The sequence below is a fragment of the Myxine glutinosa genome, chromosome 12 (genome assembly GCF_964187855.1).
Source record: "Myxine glutinosa chromosome 12, kmMyxGlut1.1, whole genome shotgun sequence".
In the NCBI taxonomy this organism is placed as follows: Eukaryota; Metazoa; Chordata; class Myxini; order Myxiniformes; family Myxinidae; genus Myxine; species Myxine glutinosa.
In genome coordinates this window covers 30,344,763-30,370,704 of record NC_136272.1, presented here as the reverse complement: position 1 = coordinate 30,370,704, position 25,942 = coordinate 30,344,763, and the positions used below count along the sequence as shown (strand labels likewise).

General features: G+C 47.9%; 1 protein-coding gene across 2 annotated transcripts in view; it reads left to right on the top strand.

Moving 5' to 3' along the window:
* AGMO (alkylglycerol monooxygenase) overlaps positions 1-25,942 on the top strand; it is a 53,075-nt gene that overhangs the window by 16,427 nt on the left and 10,706 nt on the right. For both annotated transcript variants that reach the window (XR_013621080.1, XM_068132855.2), the window contains exons 7-11: positions 10,966-11,031; positions 14,293-14,372; positions 18,325-18,459; positions 19,753-19,869; positions 20,013-20,095. Coding sequence is in view for 1 of the 2 variants with exons in the window: in XM_068132855.2 (XP_067988956.2) it covers positions 10,966-11,031; positions 14,293-14,372; positions 18,325-18,459; positions 19,753-19,869; positions 20,013-20,095 (481 nt within the window). In the remaining variant the exon portion in view is untranslated. The remainder of the gene's footprint in view (positions 1-10,965; positions 11,032-14,292; positions 14,373-18,324; positions 18,460-19,752; positions 19,870-20,012; positions 20,096-25,942) is intronic.

Below are 25,942 nucleotides of genomic sequence, written 5' to 3'. Positions count from 1 at the left end.
CTCTTTTGGTATCCATGGAAATCTCCACGCATGGCTGGCGGACTTCCTCTCTAGTCGTAGTCAACGTGTGGCCCTGAATGGGTTTCTCTCATCTCCTCTTCCTGTTCAGGCTGGAGTTCCCCAAGGCAGTGTTCTGGGCCCTGTGCTTTTTCTGGTCTTCATCAATGATCTCTCTGACTCTCTTGAAAATCCTCTCTATCTCTTTGCTGATGACTCTACTCTCTGTCGCTCCATTCTTCATCCCTCAGATCAGCAGTCTGCAGCCTCCTCACTCTCTGCAGACCTGGACAAAATCACAGACTGGGCATACAAGTGGAACATGTCTTTCAATCCTGACAAATCTCACACTCTTACGATGTCTCTCCGAAAAGACCGACTGGACAACCCTCCCATCCACTTTCTGAATAATCCTCTCCAAGAAGTTCTGTCACTCAAGCTTTTGGGTCTCACTATCTGCCATGATCTTTCCTGGGAAAACCACATTTCAAATCTGGCCTCCAAAGCCAGTCGCCGACTGGGCATCCTCCGTCGTGCGAAGTCCTTCCTTGGCACACCTGAGCTCCTCACCACATACAAGGCTTTCATCCACAGCTCAATGGAATACTGCTCTCCCCTCTGGGCTGGTGCACCGGCCTCACACCTAGCTCGTCTTCACGCTGTTGAAACCAAAGCATTCAGAATCATTGGAATCTCCCGCGATGAAGCTAACTCCAAGGGCCTCTCACTCACTCACCGCAGGCAGGTTGGTGGTCTTTCCGTCTTCTACCGACTCCTCTCTGGCCTTCCCCCCCCCCCCCCCCCCCCCCCAGCTCTCTCTGGGCTCTGTCCAGCAAATATTCCTGCAGGTCGCACATGAAGCCTCTTATGGTTAAACTGCCAAAATCAAGACTCTCTGCTCACCTTCACTCCTTCATTCCTCTTTTCTCCCGCCTCTGGAACAAACTCCCTCACTCTCTTCAATCCCACTCCACCCTCCAGGTCTTTAAAACAGCTGTACACCACCATCTCTTATCTTCCCCCATCCAAAACATTGATCTTTTCTATCCCCGCTAATTTCACCCCAATTCCACTTTTTTGAAATACCAACTTCTGTCCTGGAAGTCCTTGGTGTCCTTGTGTTTTATACTTCTGCCACCCCCCTCCTCCCAAGCCCTCTCCCTCCCACACATCTCCCTGCTCTTAAATGTTGTGTGCTCTCAAGTGTTTGTGTGCTTCCCCTTCTCTTGTCTTCCGCTCCCTCTTTTTATATATATTGTTTGTCTGGTTGATTTGTTTGTGAAATAAATGTCAGCTCTTTCACGAGCCTCGATTCAGTATACAAAAAAAAAAAAAAAAAAAAAAAAAAAACTTCACTGAAAGGATGGCCTTGAGGTATGCACACTCACCTCTAAGCTGTCTAGCCTGGGTTTGAATCCCAAACCAGCTATATACCATCAGTTCGGTGTTTCACATGCAGGGTGATTCATCAATGCGTGTGCCATCCTTCGGATGGACATTAAACTGCGGGTCCCTTCTGCCAGCTTTTGTTGGTGGACATTAAATATCCCATGGTGTCCTTTGCAAAGAGTAGGCGAGTATCACTGGCACCATGGCCAAATTCCAAATTCCTGCCTAAACTGGGTGAATGTCAGGCCTGGCTAGCGGGTTCGTGAGGACTTGGGCCAAGCTTCCCCCGGCCGACCCCATAAGGTGGGATAATAGTGGTGGTTAAAGGAGAAGAAAAAGAAGACTCCATCTTCATAGTATTTAGTGTACTTTGGTTCATCTTCCTAGTGTTTCACCCACTTGAATTCATCCTCATAGTTTGTCATGTACTTTGGCTCATCTTCGCAGAGATATCCATTTTGGGTGGCATTCTACTCCTTCCTATGCACCTAACAATAATTCAGCCATCCTGAAAGTTTGATTTAAATCAAAAAAATCACTATTTGAAGTAAAATTACAGCAAATTTAAGGAATGAAATGACAATTTGGATACACTTCTTGTGTAGTTTTCACATTCTTTAAAATCATTAGAGCTAACCAAGCTATTGGGGCTTCAGAACAAACAGGTCATCAAATCATGCACAAAAGGAGTGCAGGTAAGGTATTAGTTTGGCTTCACATCGCCATGGTGTATCTCCTGCATTTCCGGTGCATTTTAAAGACAACAACATCTCAAGAAAAATGGATAGACATCTTCAATTTGCTTTAACATAATCGAGTTAGGAATTAAAGGTAGCTGACTCGTTACCTTGGTCACCGAACAAATCACCCCTATTTGTCTGTCTGTATCTGTCTTTTTGTTTGCCTGTGAGCAGGATATCTCAAAACGTTGTGGTCAGATTCAGCCGAAATTTGGTTGAGAGGTTGGGTTTGTGACGAGGAAGAATTGTTTTAATCTTGGTGAAGATCTGAATGCGCATCCAGATATTAGAATTATTTATGTTTTAAATGATTCTTCACCATTGAGAGATTGGAACAAAATGATATATATATAAAAAAATATAACCACCTTTAGAGGCCATTTTTCCCCGCAAAGCGGGGGTTGGCCTTTTTCGGGAACCGTGGTTGTTGTTGTTTTTTGGTCCCCTTTTTGAAGCAATGTTTTACGGCCGGATGCCCTTCCTGACGCCAACCCTTTTTGCCGCCTTTAACGACAAACAGGGAATTACCAGTGAACTGGTACTCAATTAGCCGACCTCGGAAGGATGACAGGCTGAGTCAATCCCCCTGGCGTTAATTCAGCGATCGACCGGGATTCAGAACCCAGGATCCTAGGATCCTAAGCCGGCACCCTAGCCGCTAGCCCAACACCAGGGCTGTCTTTTTGTCAACTGTCAACATATATATAGCATGATATTGTTGCGGATATGGGATTTGGATCCATCCATATCCGCTTGTAAATATTCCCCTATTTCCTCAATACTTCCCAACTATCCCCAATCCCCCATTCCCTAGTCCCATTTTCTGTAAACAACACTCTGTAGACCCGACCTCCCCCTATTTCCCCCATTAAATGTCGCATCCAGGTCCACCGCATCTCACGTAGACAACTATAGGACATCTTGCTAGTTATTCTTAGTCTATGTCAGTTAAGGACTCGTTTCCATTAATTCTGACTCTTCGTTGCACCAGAATGTGATTGTATGGCACCGTTAGGAAGTTTAGGACCTCCCAATACCTCCCCGCAGCTCTTCCTCACGGTTCAGCAACAACAACAACAACAACAACGGCGGCGGCGCGGGGAGTGCGCGTCCTCACTCCGGCTTGGTTGGTAGGGGGTGTTGGGAGCAACACCAGGCCTGTCCAACGAGCCGCCATCGAGCATGTGCTCGACGGGGTTACCAAGTAGGGGCTCGCTGTCAGCTCCTCGTCAAGGGCGGAGCCCGGTAACCCCCGCACCCAATAGAAGCGGCGGATCGGTCCCATCTGGGGCGGAGCCAACGAGCCGAGGGCGTGTGACTCCCCGCTGAGCATGCGCAGGGAGAGGGAGGTGACGTCAGATGCGCGCTGAGCTTGAAGCGAGAAGGACGCCACCTCCGAGCGCTGTGACACCTCCCTGCATCTTTTGGACCGTGCTTTATCCTGTCCCTGAGCCAAGGTGCACCTTGTGCTATCAACCGACCTGTCCTTCCCTGCCATCAATCCCTGTGTAAGTCAGTCTTGTTCCGTTTGTCTGTGGTCTGTCGGGGATAAGATAAGACTGTGTCTAAGTGCCTATCTCTTCTGTGTCTTTCCCTCATTACCTTGTAATATACCCCTTTTTCTCCCCCACCAATTATATCCTCCTCCGGAGGTCTTGAGAACTGTACCCCTTGTGTCGTTTCATTTATCCCAGTCGTTGTGTCCTTTCCAAATCATTGATTTAGCATAGCGCGACTTGGTCAACGTCGGGTGGAATCGGGTGAGTTGGGGAAGAATCGGGGGAATTGTTAGGTCGCGGCAATACCACCGCTCGGTAAATAACATCTAATCCGCGATCCGTAACAACTGGTGTCGAGGAGTGAGATCGGACCCGAAGTGCGCTTAACGCGCTCAAAATTACAAGTAACCGAAATTTGTTTTGTTTTAAAATAATAACCCGAATTTTGAAAGTCGCGCTATGGCGGATCAAGACGGCTGGGTTCTGGTAGAGGAGAGTGAGGCAGGGTCGATCCAGGACCAAATTGAGGGACAAGAGGAGAGCGAAGCAGTGAGGGCGGCAGGTTCGCAAAATGGCGTCCTCGCGCACGAGGTTGCGGGCGCGCAAAATGGCGCCTCGCACATGGCTACGGCGGCCGCACCCGCTGCACAAGTGGGAGGGATGGCCCAAATGCAGGCCCTCATGGAGCAATTTATGGTACAAATGCAGGCGTCCCTCAACCTGCAGAAGGACGATATGAGGGCTAATAGTGAGCAAATGAGGGCTGATAGTGAGCGATTGGGTGAGCGATTGGAGGGCCAAATGGGGGTAATGGGGAACCGGATGGATGCTCAGGGTGAGCGATTGGAGGGCCAAATGGGGGTAATGGGGAACCGGATGGATGCTCAGGGTGAGCGATTGGAGGGCCAAATGGGGGTAATGAGGGACGAAGCGAGGGGTACCGGTGAGGGGTTAGACAAGAAATTTGGGAAATTAGACGATAGATTAGGGGAAATACAGGAGGGGTTAACGGGGGTAGAAAATAGAATGGCTGCCCAGGAGAATCAGATAGAGGGAGTGAAAAATGGGTTAGAGGGGTTAGAAAACAGTATGGAAGGCAAATTGAGGGACATAAGGGACCAAGCGGAAAGGGAAGTTAAAAAAATGGGGCAGCAGATAGAGGGGGTCAGAATGGGGGTAGAAACTAAATTGGATGCTCACAGGGAGGAAATGGAGTAGATGAGGGTGGCATCTGGGCAGGAGATGCAGGTGATGGGAGAAGAGATCAGAAGAGGTGTGAGTGAGGAGGTCGGAGGAGTGCGCGAGGAGGTGAGGCACTGTAAGGAGCGCATGGAGAAGGAGGTGAGAAAGGGGACTGTAAAATTGCAAGGTGGTATAGAGGAGTTGACGCTGGGAGTGGAACAGCTGACGGAGGGACAAAAAGAACTAACGGACCAGGTAAAGAAGAACACAGCGGTAATAGAGGGTTTAAAATCGACACAGAAGGAGATGAAAAAGGACGTAGGGGTAATTAAAAAAGAGTGTCAGACGGTACATGAGGACCTGACGAGGAAAGTGAACAAGGTGGTAGAGGTGATGGAGGTTAAAGAGCGGGAGGTGCGGGAGCACATAGAAAAAAATAAGGTGGAGTTAGAGGAAGAACTTAAGGGGGCGCCCGAGGAGATGAAGGAGGTGAAGCAGAAATTAGAAGAAGTGGAAGAAGGGGTGAGCGAAATTAAGAAGCGACGGAGAGAGGATAAGAAAGAGATAAAGGAGGAAGTAAAAGAATTGGTCCAAAGTCTGTGTTCGGATCGTGATGATGTGCTCATTAACCGGATGAGGGATTCGCAGGTGATGGAGGAGAAGCGAAGAGAAAGAGGACCCGGTGTAAGTGGTGACCAATATGGTCGTCCGTATGATGCGCCAGGTGATTTAATAAGCTTGGGGGTCGAGATGGACCCGGGTGTTCGTGAGAGGCCGTTGGTGAAGTGTGCGACAGGTCTGGTGTGCGAAAAAGGAGGTGTGCGAGAAAGTCCGACTCTGGGGTGTGTGAGGAAAAAGTGCGCGCCGACCAGTGAGTGTGCTGTCGAGAGTGAGTCGGTCATAGCGCGTGTGCGAGGGAGCACATGGAAGCGCGGTGTGGCGAGTGTTACGGAGGAAGTAGCGAAAGAGTGTGCGCACGAGGATGCGCGAAAAAGGTGTGTAATGGACAGGTGCATGGGGAAAGAGTGCGCTGTCAAGAGTAAGGGTGAGTGCGCGACCGAGAGTGGAGGTGAAAGTAGTAAGAGTGACACGGAGCGTGAGTTGGTTGTGACAGGTGAGAAAGGAAGCACACCTGGAATGGTAGAGCGTGTGTGGGAATGCACACTTGAGTTGGTCGTGAGGCACGTGGTTGGGTGTGCGAGTGAAAACACACCTGTAATTGTCACAGAGGAGGTGACCGAGGAAGGGGCGCGAAGAGGTGTGTTGGTGAGGTGTGCGAGCGACGAATGTTTGCCAAGGTGTTCGGTGGTCAGGTGTGTGACCAAGTCTGTGAGTGAAATGAGTGTACCTGGGTGTGTAAGAGAAGGTGCAATGACCAAGAGCAGGGAAACGGCTGGATGTATGGGCAAGAAAGGGGTAGCGTATGCGTGTGAGCATGCAGGTGAGGCATCGACGGTAACCGGGTTAGCAGTTAGAGCGACTTATAGCCGAATCGGGCCCTCGGTGCGTGCCGGGCTTCGCGTGCCGCGAGAACCAGCGGGGATCCGAGCCACGGCGGGTTCGAAAGGACCGCCGTACGCGATCCACGCTGGGCCTCGCTTTGAACGGCCGCGTCCGTGCTCCACTCGGCGGAGCTGGCAGCCCGATAGGAAGGGTCGTCATGGCGACCACTTTTTGTTGAGGCATTCCGGCAGGTCGAGATCGGGCCATGGGATGGCTCCGTGCCGAGATGGTGCGTGGGACCTCGGCCCGGGTAAACCTCCTTCCCTGCACCGAATGCGGGACGTATCCAGCCGCTGGCACCAAACAACCCGCATTCATGGCTTGGCTGTATGAAGCCGAGCTTTAGAAGTGAATTGGCGCACCGAGAGGCATTAGTAAGTAGACTGTAATGACGAGGATAGTGTTTTGGCCCCGAAATTAGAAAAACAAAATTTGATGATTGGCAAAGGATTGGCAGTAATGATTGGCAGATGATGGGTAGTGATTGGCAAATTTTTGATTTGTTGAAATTTGATGTGCAAAATTGGTAGTGGGAGATGCCCGATGTGGTGGGATGGCAACTCTGTCATCCCTCACAAATGGGGCAAATGCGCTATAGATTATGGGGTTGATGGCAGTGAAAACTAGCCCGGGTGGGTTAGGATATTGTGTGTAGGGATCTAGCGAAGATGACATTAGGTAACGTTAAGGTTAGTTAGTGACAAGGATACCTGTAGTGGGGACGCAGGTAGTTTAGTGTGGATGATAATGACGAGGGAGCGCAATAGTTTAAAGGGACGACTGGGAAGCGCAAGTTTCAGAGGGGAGTAGTTAGATGAGATGATACTGTGTGAGAACTGGACAGGTGTGTGGAGCAGTGTATGAGTAGTGAGTGTTGTGGATCAGCGCGAATGCGCTTAGGGGAGAGAAGGGTGCAGGCGGCACCAAGTATGAGTGCACAGGTGTGCAAGTACAGGTGTGTGGAATACATGGAGTATTGGAATGAGTGGTGTGGAGAGAGTTGGAGTAAGTGGTACGGAGTGGTGTGCATGGTGCGAAGGTGTGGATGGGGGAAGAGTGGACCCCTTTCACGAGTACCCGGGGCGGGTAGTGTAAGTGTTAGGTAGAGGGTATAGGTAAATTGTGGTTGGATATTGGCATTTGTGGTGCGGTTGCAGAATGGTATTGTGGATGGGTGCATTATTGTTGTGGAAATGGCTGGGCGTGTAGCCTGTTAGTGTGTGTAGTTGGTTTGGGCACTCCACCACTGTGAGGATGTCGGCCAGGTGAGGCCGCAGGTGGGCTCTGGGAGCCGTTAGTGTCAGTGGATGCCTGAGGATCCCGGGTGTGGATCGGGCAGCCCGTGCCAGAGAGGGCACTGAGGGGGTGAGAGTGCGAGAGGGCCTTCCCCAGTTAGTTAGGTTAGGGTGAGGAGCAGGTAAGCTCGGGTGGCAACTACAGTGGTGGAGGTGTGCAGGTGGGTAGACCTGCTGGGAGAGCTACACGTCACAGCCCAGAAATTGTGCGAGGGCACCGGGAGATGAATCGGGGGAGTGAGACCCCAAATTGAGAAGCACCACAGTTTGGTCAATGGGAATTGGTTTTTAGAACCCATAGTGTAAGTTGGCCAATGGATTGGCAGGGAAAGACCCCGGGTAATGTGAAGTTGTTAAAGTCATTTAGGAAATAGTTAGGATTGATGAACCTGTCGCACCATACGCAGCCACTTACCTGAGGTGATGATGATGACTCCACACCTGTGTTCCTTTGTTCTGTGTTGCAGGAAGGGAGAATTGCTGTGTGGATTTGTGAGACGCATCACGACGTGGATGAGACATTGGGGTGATTCCATCTCTCCCTCCTTAGGAGGGACTGATGATGAATTGGTGATGGCAAATTTTGATGTTGAGTTGGAGATGGCAAATTTTGATGAGAGTTGGAAATGGCAAATTTGATTGGTTAGGAGGGAGAGAAGACGAATTTGGTTTATGGGAGGAACGGGGAAGACAGTAGGGACGTTTGTTGATATGTAAAGTAGATGTTTATGGGTAGTGTTGTGTTTTGTGGATACAGTAAGGGGTAAGGGAGGGGCAATGTAGGTTACCTGGTGGGGGGGGGGGGCGTACGGTAGGAACGTACCTGTCTCACCTGGTTCCCATGTGCCCTCAGTGTGCATTACCTTATATTGCATGCACTTTTGCGCCCTTACCACCTTACTCACTTGTTTTCTTTTGTCTCCCACCTCCGAGGATCTGGCTTTGGGGCAGAGAGAGAGGAGAGAGAGGTGCTGGCTCCGCAGTTGTGGGCCTGTACTTTCGCTGCTTGCTGCCTGGATCGATACACCATATGGACCGCAATTTTTGTGGCCACCCACCATGGACCGCAGTTCTTTTGCGGGCCAGCACCACCCGTTGATGGACCTCTGGGTCAACGTGGCACCTATGCCATACAGGTGAACCACTTATAGTTGGCCCCCCTGACGGCCACAATTTAGAAATGGACGCGGTTGGCGCCTTTCTTTATTTCTAAAGAAGCCAGAAGGCCAAGTGCACTCCATGAAGGCAAGACCAGCGGCAGAACATCGGCCGGCTGCGACACCACCGGTGACCATGGACACTTGATTGTGCATTTTGATTGAACACTTTATTGGTGCACCGGATGGTGCTGACTGTGTGTATGGGGTGGTGCTATTGGTGCTTGGATGGGGTGCTCTGCACATTATTAAAGGCCGTAGGGCCACAGGGCACTCGTGGGTTGGTGTATCGATGCTGGCATGCGTGCTCTCTCTATGCATAACATCTGCATGTGTTCCTCAAAGAACAGGTCCTGGATCGTAGTGTAAATATCAGTGTAGTCTTGTATAAATGATGCTCCCTACCGGCTGTATGTTTAGTTTGAGGATGCTTTCCGCGATTCGGTTATCCTGTGGGTGTGTTTCTGTGAGGAGAAGGGTGCAAAGTCGCAGGGGGACATATTTACTCATTTGTGAACATCTGTAAAACTGTCGCACTCAGGGTTGAGTTAATAGTAGAGGGAACTACATCTGAGTGCCACACTAAAGTAGGTAAAAATTTATCGGGTCGGGACGCCCCGAGGTAGAGAAGGGTGCAATGTTGCGGATATGGGATTTGGATCCATCCATATCCGCTTGTAAATATTCCCCTATTTCCTCAATACTTCCCAACTATCCCCAATCCCCCATTCCCTAGTCCCATTTTCTGTAAACAACACTCTGTAGACCCGACCTCCCCCTATTTCCCCCATTAAATGTCGCATCCAGGTCCACCGCATCTCACGTAGACAACTATAGGACATCTTGCTAGTTATTCTTAGTCTATGTCAGTTAAGGACTCGTTTCCATTAATTCTGACTCTTCGTTGCACCAGAATGTGATTGTATGGCACCGTTAGGAAGTTTAGGACCTCCCAATACCTCCCCGCAGCTCTTCCTCACGGTTCAGCAACAACAACAACAACAACAACAACGGCGGCGGCGCGGGGAGTGCGCGTCCTCACTCCGGCTTGGTTGGTAGGGGGTGTTGGGAGCAACACCAGGCCTGTCCAACGAGCCGCCATCGAGCATGTGCTCGACGGGGTTACCAAGTAGGGGCTCGCTGTCAGCTCCTCGTCAAGGGCGGAGCCCGGTAACCCCCGCACCCAATAGAAGCGGCGGATCGGTCCCATCTGGGGCGGAGCCAACAAGCCGAGGGCGTGTGACTCCCCGCTGAGCATGCGCAGGGAGAGGGAGGTGACGTCAGATGCGCGCTGAGCTTGAAGCGAGAAGGACGCCACCTCCGAGCGCTGTGACACCTCCCTGCATCTTTTGGACCGTGCTTTATCCTGTCCCTGAGCCAAGGTGCACCTTGTGCTATCAACCGACCTGTCCTTCCCTGCCATCAATCCCTGTGTAAGTCAGTCTTGTTCCGTTTGTCTGTGGTCTGTCGGGGATAAGATAAGACTGTGTCTAAGTGCCTATCTCTTCTGTGTCTTTCCCTCATTACCTTGTAATCTACCCCTTTTTCTCCCCCACCAATTATATCCTCCTCCGGAGGTCTTGAGAACTGTACCCCTTGTGTCGTTTCATTTATCCCAGTCGTTGTGTCCTTTCCAAATCATTGATTTAGCATAACGTGACTTGGTCAACGTCGGGTGGAATCGGGTGAGTTGGGGAAGAATCGGGGGAATTGTTAGGTCGCGGCAATACCACCGCTCGGTAAATAACATCTAATCCGCGAGCCGTAACAATATATAGGATATAACCTGTCAACACCAGGGGAACAAAATGATATATAGCATGATATTTCAAAACGACAGATTTGGATGAAACTTGGGAGCTGAGTTGGGTAGGTGACGAGAACAAGGTGATCGGATTTTTGTTAAGGTCTGGATGCCGATCCGGCCTATCACCGGGCTGCAAAACGTAAACTGGTCAGCCTGGTGGAGGTGTGTGCTCTACTGAATGTTGTTGTCGCTCACTTTGGTTTCGCATTACTTGAGATATTATCACCAGCTTGTGCGATAATACCTGTTACCTGTTATGATTGATTGTTTTATCATAACTGATGTTCGTGATGAGGCATGTGCAATATGAATTAACATGTCTGCTCTCTGCCATAATGCTTACAGTAGTAACTCGTACACCTATGAAACTGTGCATCATCCTCCTGGTCCATGCAGGTCGAAACCCCTACTGCATCGACAAGAACTATGGTGGAACACTCATCATATGGGACCATTTGTTCGGTATCATTTTATTCTTCCTTCTTTTTAATACACACTGGGCATGCCTACCCATCGCTTTGCTAACGCGTTTAATCAAAAGACAGCATGTTATAATTCACATACATGTGGCATATCTATCTGAGTCTCAATGAGGATGTACAATGAAGTGAAACGAAAAAGGATCTTTTGTTGATTCCATCAAAGTTGTTGTTGCTAGACTTACTGGCTGTGATTGTTGTTTTGTCTTATTTCTGTGTACTTTTTTCTATAGTTTTCTATTACTTCAAGACGTATTACTATATATAATTTTGTGTGCTCCGCCGTTGCACTTCTAAAGGGTTCCTGCTGTTGTAGAATAATAAATGGGAAACAAAAGCAAAATGTATGAAATCTCCCTGAAAAATATGAACTTGAACATTTCTGGAATGGTATTTCTAAAGACCTAAGAAAGCACAATAAGGAGGTGGAATGGATTCAACACTTGAAAAAAAAACAAAAAAACATCTACGCCAAAATGCCGCCAGTGACAATTAATGGTAAAAAAAACAACTGGAAAAGTGCCAAGCTTCAAAAGCCCTGCCCGGATGGGATCCCAGGCCCCTGAAGCAACGATATGCTCTCGACAATCACTACGCTCGAGCAGTCAATGCCCTTATCCAAGAGAAAAGGTAATGGATGAGTGGCTCATAGAAGGAAACACCTTCCTAATCTTAAATTCTGAAGAGACCCAACTACCTCACAAATATTGGCCAATCACATGTCTACCAACAACATACAAACATCTGACAAGAACATCACAGAAATGATGTACCACTGCCTCACACAACAAGGAGGGATGTAGACAGAACACATAGGTTGTTAGAGAGGATATTATGGAGGAATACACCACCTACTATTAAAAAAGGCCATTCTTGAAAACTGCAAAACACGAAGAACCAAACTGTCCACCACCTGGATAGACCATAAGAAAGCTTTTGACTGTGTCCCACATTCATGGATGATAAAATGCATGCAAATATACAAAATTAATCCGTAAATAATCAAACTGATTGAGAAAGCAATGGAGCTCTGGAATACCACATTGATACTGCAGCACTCTGAAGGATAGTTTGAAATACTAGGAGTGATGAAACGTCAAGGAATCTTCCAGGGAGACAGCCTCTCATTCCCAAACCCCACCCCCTAGTTCTTCCTGGCTCTGGACCCACTAAAATGAGACTGATCCTGAAAACGTACCTCTCCTCAAGGAACAAAATAAAAGCCATAAACCAACTTGCAGTATCAGTGTTCCAATATAGATGCGGAATCATAATCTGGCCACCAGTGGAAATCAAGAAGATAGATATCAAAACAAGGAAACTCCCCACTATCCATAAATTGTTCTACAAAACCCAATGCATCCTGATAATGTACCTGCCGAGACGAAAAGGAGGTAGCGGCCTGATATAACTCACCCAAGTGTGCAGAATGACAACTGTATGAATGGCTGATTACGTGAAAAGCTCAACAAACCAGCAAATCCAATTTGTTTGCAACCACAAAACATCAAGCCAGTGAAGATATCCCTAACCCACCTAACAAAAAAAAATGTGTATCGGCAGGTGCGAATAGACGATGTCACATATGAAACTGAAACAGCAACTAATACAGCCCCAATGGTTGCAAAAAGGAAAGCAAAAAATATAAAGCAAAATACCAACAGATATACCGACAACTGTGAGAATAACGAAAGAGCATGGAGGTACAAAAATAATTGGACAGACTGGACATAGACAGATAAGGCTCATTGGAATGGCTAATAAGGGGTCAGCTTAACTGGCAAGGAGAACGAATCATTATTAATGCCCAAGATCAAGGACACTACACGAATGGCTTTTAGAAAATGGCAGGACTGAGTCCATCAGTTGACTCAGTCCTGCCATTTCCTTGACTCAGTCCTGCCATTTCCTTGACTCAGTCCTGCCACTCAGTCCTGCCATTTCCTTTTAGTCAATCGGACAAGTGTAGGTTCTGCAAGGTAGAAACAGAAAGCACGAGTCACCACCAATTGGGATGTAAAAAAAACTCATGTCAGAACAGCTGTACACCCAAAGGCACAACAAGATATGTCAAGGGATCCACTTGCACATCTGCAGAAACTTCAATATCCCAAATCCAGAAAATTCATGGAAACATGAACCAAAAGCAATCACTGAAAATAAGGAAGTAATGTTCATGTATGACCTAATGATCCCATCAAGCATGAACATAGAAAACAAATCCTTGCGACCGGATAAAGTTACCTATTAGTACTATATCTGATCGCAGAAAAAAAACGACATTGCGAATTGAGGTGTCAGTATCCAGTGATCCAGTAACAACACAGAAATTATAGAAATGAACAAATATGTACCAAGACCTCAAGAATGAAGTGAAAAAATATTGGAAGCTGAAGAATGGCAAAATTGTACCAGTGATAATTGCAGCTATGGGGATGATGAAAAAGACCCTCACGGCGATATTGAAAGACAATCCCTGGGAATATTACGACAAACGAACTTTAGTGGGAAGCTGTCTGAAGCTCGTGTGCCGATCCTGAAAAAAGCCCTCGGACAAAACTTTGAGAACAAGAAAACTTCACAAACTGGTCCATGAATCATGATCCCTTACTGAAACGGAGGTGGATACTTGGAACAGACTCTGGGAGCACTCCGTTCCACCTCTGGAACCCGCTTATGGAGATAACAACCAACGACACACCCACTTCTCCTTTTCGTAAAGCATTTTAATCTCATTTACTTAACTCTAAAGTCTCCTGTTTAAATTTCTCCAGTTTTGTCCTGGATATCTCAATGGTGATAGGTGTATGATCCAGACCCTTCGAGAGAGTTTTCAAAGGGGTGGGGGGGGGGGGGGGAGGGGAAGGTGCGAATCTAAGAGTATAAACTGTTGACTCTCCTTGGCCCGTGTGCTAAAAGCGTAGATGGTCCAGGGGCAAACCCTCCGCCTCCATCTCTAAGACCAAAAAAGTTTTAATTGGAGACTTTGTTGCCTGCACTTTGGAGCATTTTGGAGGCTTGTTTGGGTTTAATTAAGTCGAATTTATAGTTGAATTATTTTTATTTTTAGGAAAAAATTTTTGATTGAAATATTTCTCCACCGGCAAAAAGAGTTCAACCAACACGCCCCCCCTCCCACCCCCCACTCCTCCCCCTGGCTACAAGCATGTAAATCATTACTCCATTTTTCTGTGGTCTAAGTTCAATACCATTAATTATTTTCGTTCTCCCTTCTCTTCAAAAGGAACTTTTGCACATGAAGAAGAGCCCGTGGTTTATGGCCACGTGCACCCCATTAATACCTTCGATCCCATTCTTATCCAGGTACCTGATGATGTTTCTGTCACATTTTTTCTGGATTGGTTACACCTTTTAAATGTGGGAGGTTGTGTTACTGCCTCTGAGATGCTCAGCAAAAGGAGTCATCTATTTAGTACGTACACGATATATTTATTATGTACACAATTTACAATGTACACCATATAATTATTATCTGTGGATGGGCCTCGAGCCGTCAGGTGCATAGGGCTGCCAAGGCAGTTTTTCCTTGGCTCGAGGGCACAATCTTGGACGGGTCGCCACTCTGACAAGGGACACTTGAATGGCTCATTCTTCCCAGAGCTGGTACTCATTTTGCTGACCTCAGAAAGATGACAGGCTGAGTCAACCAATCCACATAGTGTTATTTATGACAGTGGCTTCAACTCAGGACGTTAAGATCTTTAGTCAACCACCTTAACCGTTAAGCCACCATGCACCAGGCCTGCATCTAAATATCTATAAAGCTCAGTTGACTTTTTGCTCCACCAAATAACAGCGAAACGGAGTTGAGTAAAAGGGTGAAAATTCTACAGATGCTGTGATAAATAACTACCTCTGTCGGTTTGAATGTTTGAAAGAGAATAGACGTCTGGATCAATTTTTGAATTAAATTTAAATCCCGATTTATATATGTATTGTTTCGGATTTGAGAATCCTGCACGTTGGTAATTGTTTGTAAATATCACCCTCTGTAAATAATGTAATAATTCCTTGTAAATACCTCCATTAATTGTAAAGATCAAAGGTCGTCCCCTTAGTTAGTCCATCGCACACACGTAGAAAATCATAGGACCTTCTAAATAGTTATCTCTTTATTATATGTCAGTATAAGGCTCTGTTTTTCCACTAGTTCATTGCATTGCACCGAATCAAATAAGATAGGTCCCCTTCAAGGATTTCATTTCCCAGCAAAACTCTCTCTCTCCGTGCAAAACAGCTTGACAAGCGTGGGGTGCGCGCCTTCTCAACTGGCCCTGGTTTGAAAGCGGCGTTCGCCGCCATTGTGAACATGTGCTCCGTGCTCTGTTTGGACAAGAAGGGCGGGGTCGCCGAGAAGAGACAAGCCCGTGGCTCGCCACGGGGGCGGGGCTGTTCAGCTCTATGCCCAAATAAGGCTACAAGCCCGTGGCTCGCCACGGGGGCGGGGCTGTTCAGCTCGATGCCCAAATAAGGCTACAAGCCCGTGGCCCGCCACGGGGCGGGGCTGTTCAGCTCCATGCCCAAATAAGGTTACAAGATCGTGGCATTGCCATATAGGGCCACAAAACAGAGCACGGGGGCGGTACCCAAACGGCCGAGGGCGTGTCACGACCCCGCTTGATATATGCGTGCAACGATCACGCACAAGGCTTGTACGTGCTGCTGCGTTGGTTCAAGAGCTGGATTTTGGTTTAGAGCTGGTACGAGAGCTGGGTACGTGCTGCTGAGTTGGTTCAAGGCTGGAGCTGGGTTCAAGGTACGAGGAGGAAGAGGATCTGGAGGGGAAATCCCAGTATTATCCCCAGAGAGAGAGAGAGTCGTGGCATTGACGCAACCACATTTTGTTCCAGCGGTTGTCGGGGTCGCTTAAAACCAACGGCGCGAGGTCGGTGCAGAACCTCGACGGCTGAACGAGCCGAACCGGCCGCTCCTGCCAGCTGGACGGCGGACCTTCTCCTGCCATTCCTGTCATCATCCCCGTGTGAGTCTGTCTTTGTTTGTTCTGTCCTGGGTATAAGTAAGACTGTATAGATAAGGCTGCCCTGTGTCTTTTTACATCCATCTATCTTTGTACAGCTTTGATCTTTCTTTTCCTCTGGTGTTTGTTATAATAAATGTGTGTTCCTTCTCCAAGCTTTGGTTTCGTCTTCATCCAGTTGCTTTAGTCTTTTCTTTCCATTGGTCTACGTGGCATGATTAAAACCGCTATAATCGGGTTAGTCATTGTTAACGGCCTGGGTCGTGACTCGCTTCGCTCGGCGTGTCCATTACCGTCGCGACTCGGGCGGGCCTGTCTCCTCGCTGGTTGGGAGGTCACGGTAAGCAGGTATTCGGGGGGTCTTTCTTTTGGGTCTCTGGCCCGATTACCCTGGTCGTGGCTGACCACCAGTGACGTCACAGACCCCCAGGATCGGCGACGGCCAGTATAACGGCCAAGGGGTTAACCCCCCTTGGCAAGGGGAGCGCCGTCATCCCAGATCCGTAACAGTATATTATATAAACGTGAGTTGTCTGTGTGTGTGTCCGCGTTTTATTCAGAGATGGCTGAACGGATCTTCATCAAACTTTCAGAGGTTGATCAGTGAGTGCCTGGGAGTGTTTTAGGCAAAAATAAAAAAAATAGAAAAAAAAAAGTTCATTTTTTGTGGAGTTAAAAAAAAATAAAAAAATTGCTCGATAGTGCCGAAGCCTTTTTAAATGAATGACAGTTATATACAAGTACACATTCGCATAAATAAATACAAAACAATTACCAGACATTTGAATACAAATAAATCAAACAATTCCGGAAGTGTACGAATTTGGTAGTATGGCTTCTTCTTCTTCCTGATCGGCATCACACTTAACTCAGAAACGTGAGCCACATTCACTCAGAAACGTGAGCCACTCCCCTTCGTTGATGGTCGACGTGCACGGAAGTCCTCTTTTGGTGGTCGACGTGCTCGGTGGTGTTCGTTGATGGGCGACATGCTCGGCGGTCTTCATTGATGGTCGACGTGCACGGAAGTCTTCTTTTGGTGGTCCACATGCTCGGTGGTCTTAGATGATGGTCGACGTGCACGGAAGTCCTCTTTTGGTGGTCGACGTGCTCGGTGGTGTTCGTTGATGAGCGACATGCTCGGTGGTCTTAGATGATGGTCGACGTGCACAGAAGTCTTCGTTGATGGTTGACATGCTGGGTGGTCTTCATTGATGGTCGACATGCTCGGTGGTCTTCGTTGATGGTCGATGTGCACGGAAGTCTTCTTTTGGTGGTGTACATGATCGATGGTCTTCGTTGATGGTCGACGTGCACGGAAGTCTTTGTTGATTGTCGACATGCTCGGTGGTCTTCGTTGATGGTCGACGTGCGAAACGGTGGTGGTTTTTTTTTTTTTTTTTTTTTTTTTTTTTTTTTTGTATACAAGATCGAGGCTCGTGAAAGAGCGAACATTAATCACACAGAAAGACAAACAGACACATAAAACAAATAACATCGGGAGTGGTAGACAAGATGGGGAGAGAGGGGGAGAGGGAGAGAGTTTCGGTATTCTGTTAGCCAATTCTTTAATAATTTAATTATTTTACCATTATTATTTATTTATTTTAATTATTAACCACTTATTTATTTTCTTTCTCATCTGGGCAATACCTCAGGCACCTTTTGAGCTAGGAAGCTAATATTTGGACACGAAAGTGACCAAGTAATTTGGCTATAAAGGATATTTTTGATTTATTGATTAATCAATTAATCGATTCATTATTTATTGATTAATCAAATAATCATTTATTTATTTATTTTTGATTAATTATTTTATTAATTTGGGAAAAGTTACAGCTTCGGATGAAACACTGGTGGTTTAGGTAATCAATCATCTAATTGATTAAGAAATTAATTATTTTATGATTATTATTTATTTATTTTAATTACGCAGTTGATCAATCAATTGTTGTACATCTCTCCCTCCCAATACCGTTTCTATGTGATGCACGGCGGATCTTATATTTCAGAGTGTGCATTATAGCAGGAAACATGTGATAATGGGTACTGGCTACAAATGCTGGAATGACAAATTACTCTAACATTCGTCTGCTCTTTATTGAAAGAGTCCAGCTCATTGTTGTAGACATTCCTGTTATGTAGCAAGAAAATGTAATGCTAATAAATAAGTATCTAAGCTGTTAATGTGATTTGGATATGAGTAAGATATGACAGCTTTAAGTGTTCTTCTCATTTCAACTTTCTTTTTTAATGTTTTTTTAAAACCTAAAACAGTTCCAACATCATGCTCACATGTTCCGAATGATGCGAGTCACCCCGGGCCTATCAAACAAGTTGGCGGTTATATTCAAAGGCCCTGGTTGGTCACCAGGCTTGCCACGCCTCGGGGACCCGAAGGACTTACCAAAGGTAAGGAAGTAAAGATAAGAGATTGAATAAAGTATTGGAAATATTAACTCACTCAAAATGAGACATTGCGCCGATTACCCAATGAGGCCTGAGTTGGATTGGCTGCTCCTCTTATGCTGTACGTAGGTGTCGCGTGATGATCGATGGCAGCTAATGTCACGTGGTGAGCGCTGTTGCTGTTTACATGACAGGCGACGAGGAACATATCCATGTGCCCGGTCCCACGCATGTATGAATTGAAGCGGAGACATCCCTTCTTGTTGAGCGTCAATGCCTCCACTCTTTCCTCAACACATTCGTTTACTCTACGCTCGAACCACTTGCTTTCTCGGTCCAATATCACTCCATATTTGCTGCAACAGACATGGCCGGTGGTCTGCAGATGAGAATACATAACCGAGTGTGGAATACAACCCTCCAAGGAAAAGAACCATAACGTTGTGCGTGGTATAGGATTCGATCAGGTGGACTCCAAGGATTAATACACTGGGGGAGACGCAGCAATCGCTTTTAAGCCAGGATTGGTCAGCACAGTGTATTACAAACCAAGCGGTGTATTCTCATTTAGAGACTACCAGCCATATCTTTAGCACCAAATATACAATGATATTGGACAGACGAAGCAAGCGGTTCAAGCGTGACGTGAAGGAATCGATTTGGGAAGTAGTGGAGTCACCGACGCTCAACAAGAAGGGATGTCTCTGCTTCAATTTGTGCATGCATGTGACGGGGGCTTGGGTATGTTCTTCGTCGTTTATCATGCTATAGCAATCATGTTAGTATCATGTTTCCTTCTTTCTTGGAAGTTCTAGCAGTGTCCATGTGTTTTTTTTGTTTTTTTTCCTCCCCCTTCCCATGCCTCCTCCCCCCCCCCCCCTTCCCATGCCTCCTCCCCCCAAGTCCTCTCCCTCCCACAGATCTCCCGATGTCCCTGTTCTCTACTGTTGTACTTGTGTGCTTCCCTCTCTCTCCCCATCTTGTCTCCCGCTCCCTTTATTGTATGTTTTGTGTGTCCGTTTGTTGTTGTTGTTTTTGTGATTCATGTTAGCTCTTACACGAGCCTCGATCTTGTGTAGAATAAATTTTTAAAAGTTCAAAAAAACGTCTAAGATATCATCCAAGTTATCCAAATAGGCCATTGCCAGGTGAAGCCGATTGGACAATAGGCGCAGTGTCGCATCACATAGAAATTCCAGAATTACCATCATTTGGATTATGAGTGTGCGGGACAAGCACATGACAGATATATGAGTGAATATAATCTACTTGTGTAACTTTTACCGTGATTTGCAGGTGACAGGTAAAGAGAAACCCTATAACCCAGTGATTCCTGGTTGGTTGACTACGTATTCCATTGCTCACATAGTGTGGACTATCATGTTCTATCACAGCGTGGAAGCCAGGATTCAGGTAAGGATGCAGAGCATGCTTCGTAGTTTGGGTCTCATCATTGGGGCTCGAGAACTTGCCCATTGCAACGCAGTTTAACACTTCCTTGCACATTTAGGTGCAAACGCTGATTGATAACTCACGTGGAACTCTTGTGCACGTAGATGCTGCCCTTTTCTGCGGCCCTCATCCTCGTTGCTTTCATCGTACTGACCCTCTGGTCAGTGGCGTTACTATTGGATGGAAGGTTAGTGCTGCCACAGTTCTGTTTAGTGACCTTAAATAATTCCCCCCACCCTCACCCCCTTATTGTCTATTATTTATCTATAGTCACTTGTTCCTACTTGCCTTTGTTCATTCTGCCCATCATCTTGCATCTGCACAAAGATAAATTGGTTGTATGTGCTCTGTTTCTTCCCCACCCCATGGCACTATAATTGAGAAGTCTGTTTTTGTCTGTTTGATTGATTTATATGCACTCCTGAACCACTGGACGAAATGAGGAAGAGGGAAAACACCCACACGATCTCTATGTAATTGTGCCACCTGGTGGAGGCCAGTATTTCATGTCATATAAAAATCTGCCAATACAGGACTTTCAAAATGGTGCGATCTGCCTCAGAATGCTTTGCGAGCATGCACAAAAACCCCTAGCAACAGTGGCCATTGGGGCATACTAACGGATGTCATGTGTGCGAGATAAGGATTGTTACATTAAATGACTCACACAGTTTCAAAATAAGTCGAAAATACTTGGAGAGGTATCTGAGAGAAAGGGATGTGCCTCTGCACAACAAAAATGTTGGAGAACTTTCTTAGCTTGTGGACAGGGCTGAGATCTTTCAGCTACCCATACTGAAGACTCCTGATGATGTGGACCGTGAGGACCGAAGTGTGGACGGGCACGAGCTACCCAAACCCTTGACCATCGTTGCCAGTCAGTGGACCTTGAACCTTGCGGGAGTGCCTCCTGTGAACATGTGTACAGTATATATATATGTATACACTACATGATCAAAAGTATGTGGACACCCGAACATCGAACATCTCATTCCAAAATCATGGGCATTAATAACGAGTTGGACCCCCCCCCCCCCCCACCCCCCTTTTGCTGCTATAACATCCTTTCCACTAGATGTTGGAACATTACTGTGGGGATTTGCTTCCATGCAGCCGCAAGAGCATTGGTGAGGTTGGGCGAGTTGGCCTGGCTCGCAGTCGGCGTTCCAATTCATCCCAAAGGTGTTCGATGAGGTTGAGGGCTCTGTGTAGGCCAGTCAAGTTCTTCCACAGCGATCTTGACAAACCATTTCTGTATGGACCTCGCTTTGTCATGCTGAAACAGGAAAGGGCATTCCCCAAACTGTTGCCACAAAGTTGGAAGCACACAATCGTCTAGAATGTCATTGTATGCTGTAGCATTAAGATTTCCCTTCACTGGAACTAAGGGGCCGAGCACAAACCATGAAAAACAGCCCCAGGCCATTATTCCTCCTCCACCAAACTTTACAGTTGACCCTGTGCATTCGGGCAAGTAGCGATGGTAGCGATGCTACTGGCATCCGCCAAACCCAGATTCGTCCATCGGACTGCCAGATGGTGTAGCTTGATTCATCACTTCAGGGAACGCATTTCCACTGCTCCAGAGTCCAATGGCGGCGAGCTTTACACCACTCCAGCCGACGCTTGGCATTGCACATGATCTTAGGCTTGTGTGCGTCTACTCGGCCATGGAAACCAATTTCATGAGGTTCCCGACGAACAGTTGTTGTGCTGACGTTGCTTCTAGAGGCAGTTTGGAACTCGGTAGTGAGTGTTGCAACCGAGGACAGACAATTTTTACGCGGTACGTGCTTCAGCACTCGGCGGTCCCATTTTGTGAGCTTGTGTGGCCTACCACTTTGTGGCTGAGCTGTTGTTGCTCCTAGACATTTCCACTTCACAATAACAGCACTTACAGTTGACCAGGGCAGCTCTAGCAGGGCAGAAATTTGACGAACTGACTTGTTGGAAGGGTGGCATCCTATGACGGCGCCACATTGAAAGTCACTGAGCTCTTCAGTATGGACCATTCTACTGCCGATGTTTGTCTATGGAGATTGCATGGCTGTGTGCTTGATTATATTGTTGCGGATATGGGATTTGCATCCATCCATATCCGCTTGTAAATATTCCCCTATTTCCTCAATACTTCCCAGCTATCCCCAATCCCCCATTCCCTAGTCCCATTTTCTGTAAACAACACTCTGTAGACCCGACCTCCCCCTATTTCCCCCCTTTAAATGTCGCATCCAGGTCCACCGCATCTCACGTAGACAACTATAGGACATCTTGCTAGTTATTCTTAGTCTATGTCAGTTAAGGATTCGTTTCCATTAATTCTGACCCTTCGTTGCACCAGAATGTGATTGTATGGCACCGTTAGGAAGTTTAGGACCTCCCAATACCTCCCCGCAGCTCTTCCTCACGGTTCAGAAACAACAACAACAACAACAGCAACAGCGGCGGCGTGCACAGGGAGTGCGCGTCCTCACTCCGGCTTGGTTGGTAGGGGGTGTTGGGAGGGCACGAGGCCTTCCCCACGAGCCGCCATCAAACATGTGCTCGACGGGGTTACCAACTAGGGGCTCCCTGTCAGCTCCTCGTCAAGGGCGGAGCCCGGTAACCCCCGCACCCAATGGAAGCGGCGGACCGGTCCCATCTGGGGCGGAGCCAGCCAGCCGAGGGCGTGTCACTCCCCGTTGAGCATGCGCAGCCGAGGGAGTGGTGACGTCAGAGGCGCGCTGAGCTTGGAGAAAGAAAGACGCCACCTCCGAGCGCTGTGAGGCCTCCCTGCATCTCTTGGACCGTGCTTGATCCTGTCCCCGAGCCAAGGTGCACCTTGTGCTATCGACTACCTGTCCCTTCCTGCCATCAATCCCTGTGTAAGTCAGCCTTGTTCCGTTTGTCTGTGGTCTGTCTGGGATAAGATAAGACTGTAACTAAGTGCCTATCTCTTCTGTGTTTTTTACCTCACTCTACCTTGTAATCTACCCCTTTTCTCCACCACTAATTATACCCTCCTCCGGAGGTCTTGAGAACTGTACCCCTTGCGTCGTTTCATCTATCCCAGTCGTTGTGTCCTTTCCATAATTGATTTAGCATAGCGCGATTTGGTCAACGTTTGGGTGGAATCGGGGTCTAGTCGGGGAATAACTGTTAGGTCGCGGTAATACACCACCGCTCAGTCGAAATAACATCTAACCGCGATCCGTAACAATTGGTGTCGAGGAGTGAGATTCGAGGCCCGAACCAAATTTAAAAAAAAAAACATCTAGGAAAAAATTTGGTCAAAATTATAAAGACACCGAAATTTGATTTTGTTTTACAAAAAACCCGAATTTTGAAAGTCGCGCTATGGCAGATCAAGACGGCTGGGTTCCGGTAGAGGAGAGTGAGGCAGGGTCGATCCAGGACCAAATTGAGGGACAAGAGGAGAGCGAAGCAGTGAGGGCGGCAGGTTCGCAAAATGGCGTCCTCGCGCACCAGGTTTCGGGCGCACAAGATGGCGTCCTCGCGCACGTGGGTGTAGCGGCACCAAATTTTGCCGCGCCCGTGACCGTAGCAGTACCAAATTGCGCTGCGCCCGTGGTCGCGGCAGCCGAGCCAGAGATGCCAGAGTACATGCGAGTCTTTATGATTCAAATGATGGCAAAAATGGATGCTCAGGGGGAGCGATTGGAGGGCCAAATGAGGGCTGATAGTGAGCAAATGAGGGCTGATAGTGAGCGATTGGGGGGCAGAATGGGGGGCAAAATGGGAGAAATGGGGGAACGGTTAGAACAAAGGATGGGAAACCAGATCGGGGGTTTAAGGAATGACATGGGGACCCAGATCGGAGGGTTAGGGAGTAGAATAGAGGGATTAGACAATAGATTAGGGGAAATACAGGAGGGGTTAACGGGGGTAGAAAACAGAATGGCCGCTCAAGAGAATCAAATGGAAGGGATGAAAAAGGGGTTAGAGGGGTTAGAAAACAGTATGGAAGGCAAATTGAGGGACATGAGGGACCAAGCGGAAAGGGAAGTTTAAAAAATGGGGCAGCAGATAGAGGGGGTCAGAATGGGGGTAGAAACTAAATTGGATGCTCATAGGGAGGAAATGGAGCAGATGAGGGTGGCATCTGGGCAGGAGATGCAAGTGATGGGAGAAGAGATCAGAAGAGGTGTGAGTGAGGAGGTCGGAGGAGTGCGCGAGGAGGTGAGGCACTGTAAGGAGCGCATGGAGAAGGAGGTGAGAAAGGGGACTGTAAAATTGCAAGGTGGTATAGAGGAGTTGATGCTGGGAGTAGAACAACTGACAGTGGGACAAAAGGAGTTGGGGGACCAGGTAAAGAGGAACACAGCGGTAATAGAGGGTTTAAAATCGACACAGAAGGAGATGAAAAAGGACATAGGGGTAATTAAAAAAGAGTGTCAGACGGTACATGAGGACCTGACGAGGAAAATGAACGAGGTGGTAGAGGTGATGGAGGTTAAAGAGCGGGAGGTGCGGGAGCATATAGAAAAAATAAGGTGGAGTTAGAGGAAGAACTTAAGGGGGCGCACGAGGAGATGAAGGAGGTGAAGCAGAAATTAGAAGAAGTGGAAGAAGGGGTGAGCGAAATTAAGAAGCGACGGAGAGAGGATAAGAAAGAGATAAAGGAGGAAGTAAAAGAATTGGTCCAAAGTCTGTGTTCGGATTGTGATGATGTGCTCATTAACCGGATGAGGGATTCACAGGTGATGGAGGAGAAGCGAAGAGAAAGAGGACCCGGTGTAAGTGGTGACCAATATGGTCGTGCGTATGATGCGCCAGGTGATTTAATAAGCTTGGGGGTCGAGATGGACCCGGATGTTCGTGAGAGGCCAAGAGTGAGGTGTATGGCTGGTCCGGAGGGTATGGAACGAGGGTGCGAGCGAGAGGGTCCGGTGATGGGAGAGGTGCGAGGTCTGAGTGAGCAAGGTTGTGGTGGTATGGAATGGGTAGCGGGTTGCGGAAGTGTGACCCATGCATCGACACCAACAGGGGTAGTTTTTAGAAGGACAGGGGAGGCACGGGAGCCCCTTGGGGGTAATGTACTGTGGGGGCCCGGCCGGTTCGGCCCCGCGCTGACCCCGCAAGGGGCGACGCACGGGGTCCGGCAGGCGGGCAACGACTCACATACGAGGTGGTCCCACAAGGTCCCACTCGCGCCGTATGACGGTGGGTAAGGGTGGCATCCCTGCCACCCTTCCCATGATGGGGCAAATGCGCTATAGATTATGGGGTGTATGGCAGTGAAAACTAGCCCGGGTGGGTTAGGATATTGTGTGTAGGGATCTAGCGAAGATGACATTAGGTAACGTTAAGGTTAGTTAGTGACAAGGATACCTGTAGAGGGGACGCAGGTAGATTAGAGTGGATGATAATGACGAGGGAGCGCAATAGTTTAAAGGGACGACTGGGAAGCGCAAGTTTCAGAGGGGAGTAGTTAGATGAGATGATGCTGTGTGAGAACTGGACAGGTGTGTGGAGCAGTGTATGAGTAGTGAGTGTTGTGGATCAGCGCAAATGCGCTTGGGGGAGAGAAGGGTGCAGGCGGCACCAAGTATGAGAGCACAGGTGTGCAAGTACAGGTGTGTGGAATACATGGAGTAAGTGGTACGGAGTGGTGTGCATGGTGTGAAGGTGTGGATGGGGGAAGAGTGGACCCCTTTTCACGAGTACCCGGGGAGGGTAGTTTAAAGAATAGTTAGAAGGTATAGGTAAATTGTGGTTGGATATTGGCATTTGTGGTGCGGATGCAGAATGGTATTGTGGATGGGTGCATTGGTGTGGTGAAATTGGCTGGTCGTGTGGCCTGTTAGTATGAGTGTGAATGGTTGGGCACTCCGCCACTGTTAGATGTCGGCCAGGTGAGGCCGCAGGTGGGCTCTGGGAGCCGTTAGTGTCAGTGGGTGCCTGAGGATCCCGGGTGTGGATCGGGCAGCCCGTGCCAGAGAGGGCACTGAGGGGGTGAGAGTGCGAGAGGGCCTTCCCCAGTTAGTTAGGTTAGGGTGAGGAGCAGGTGAGCTCGGTAGGCAACAACAGTGGT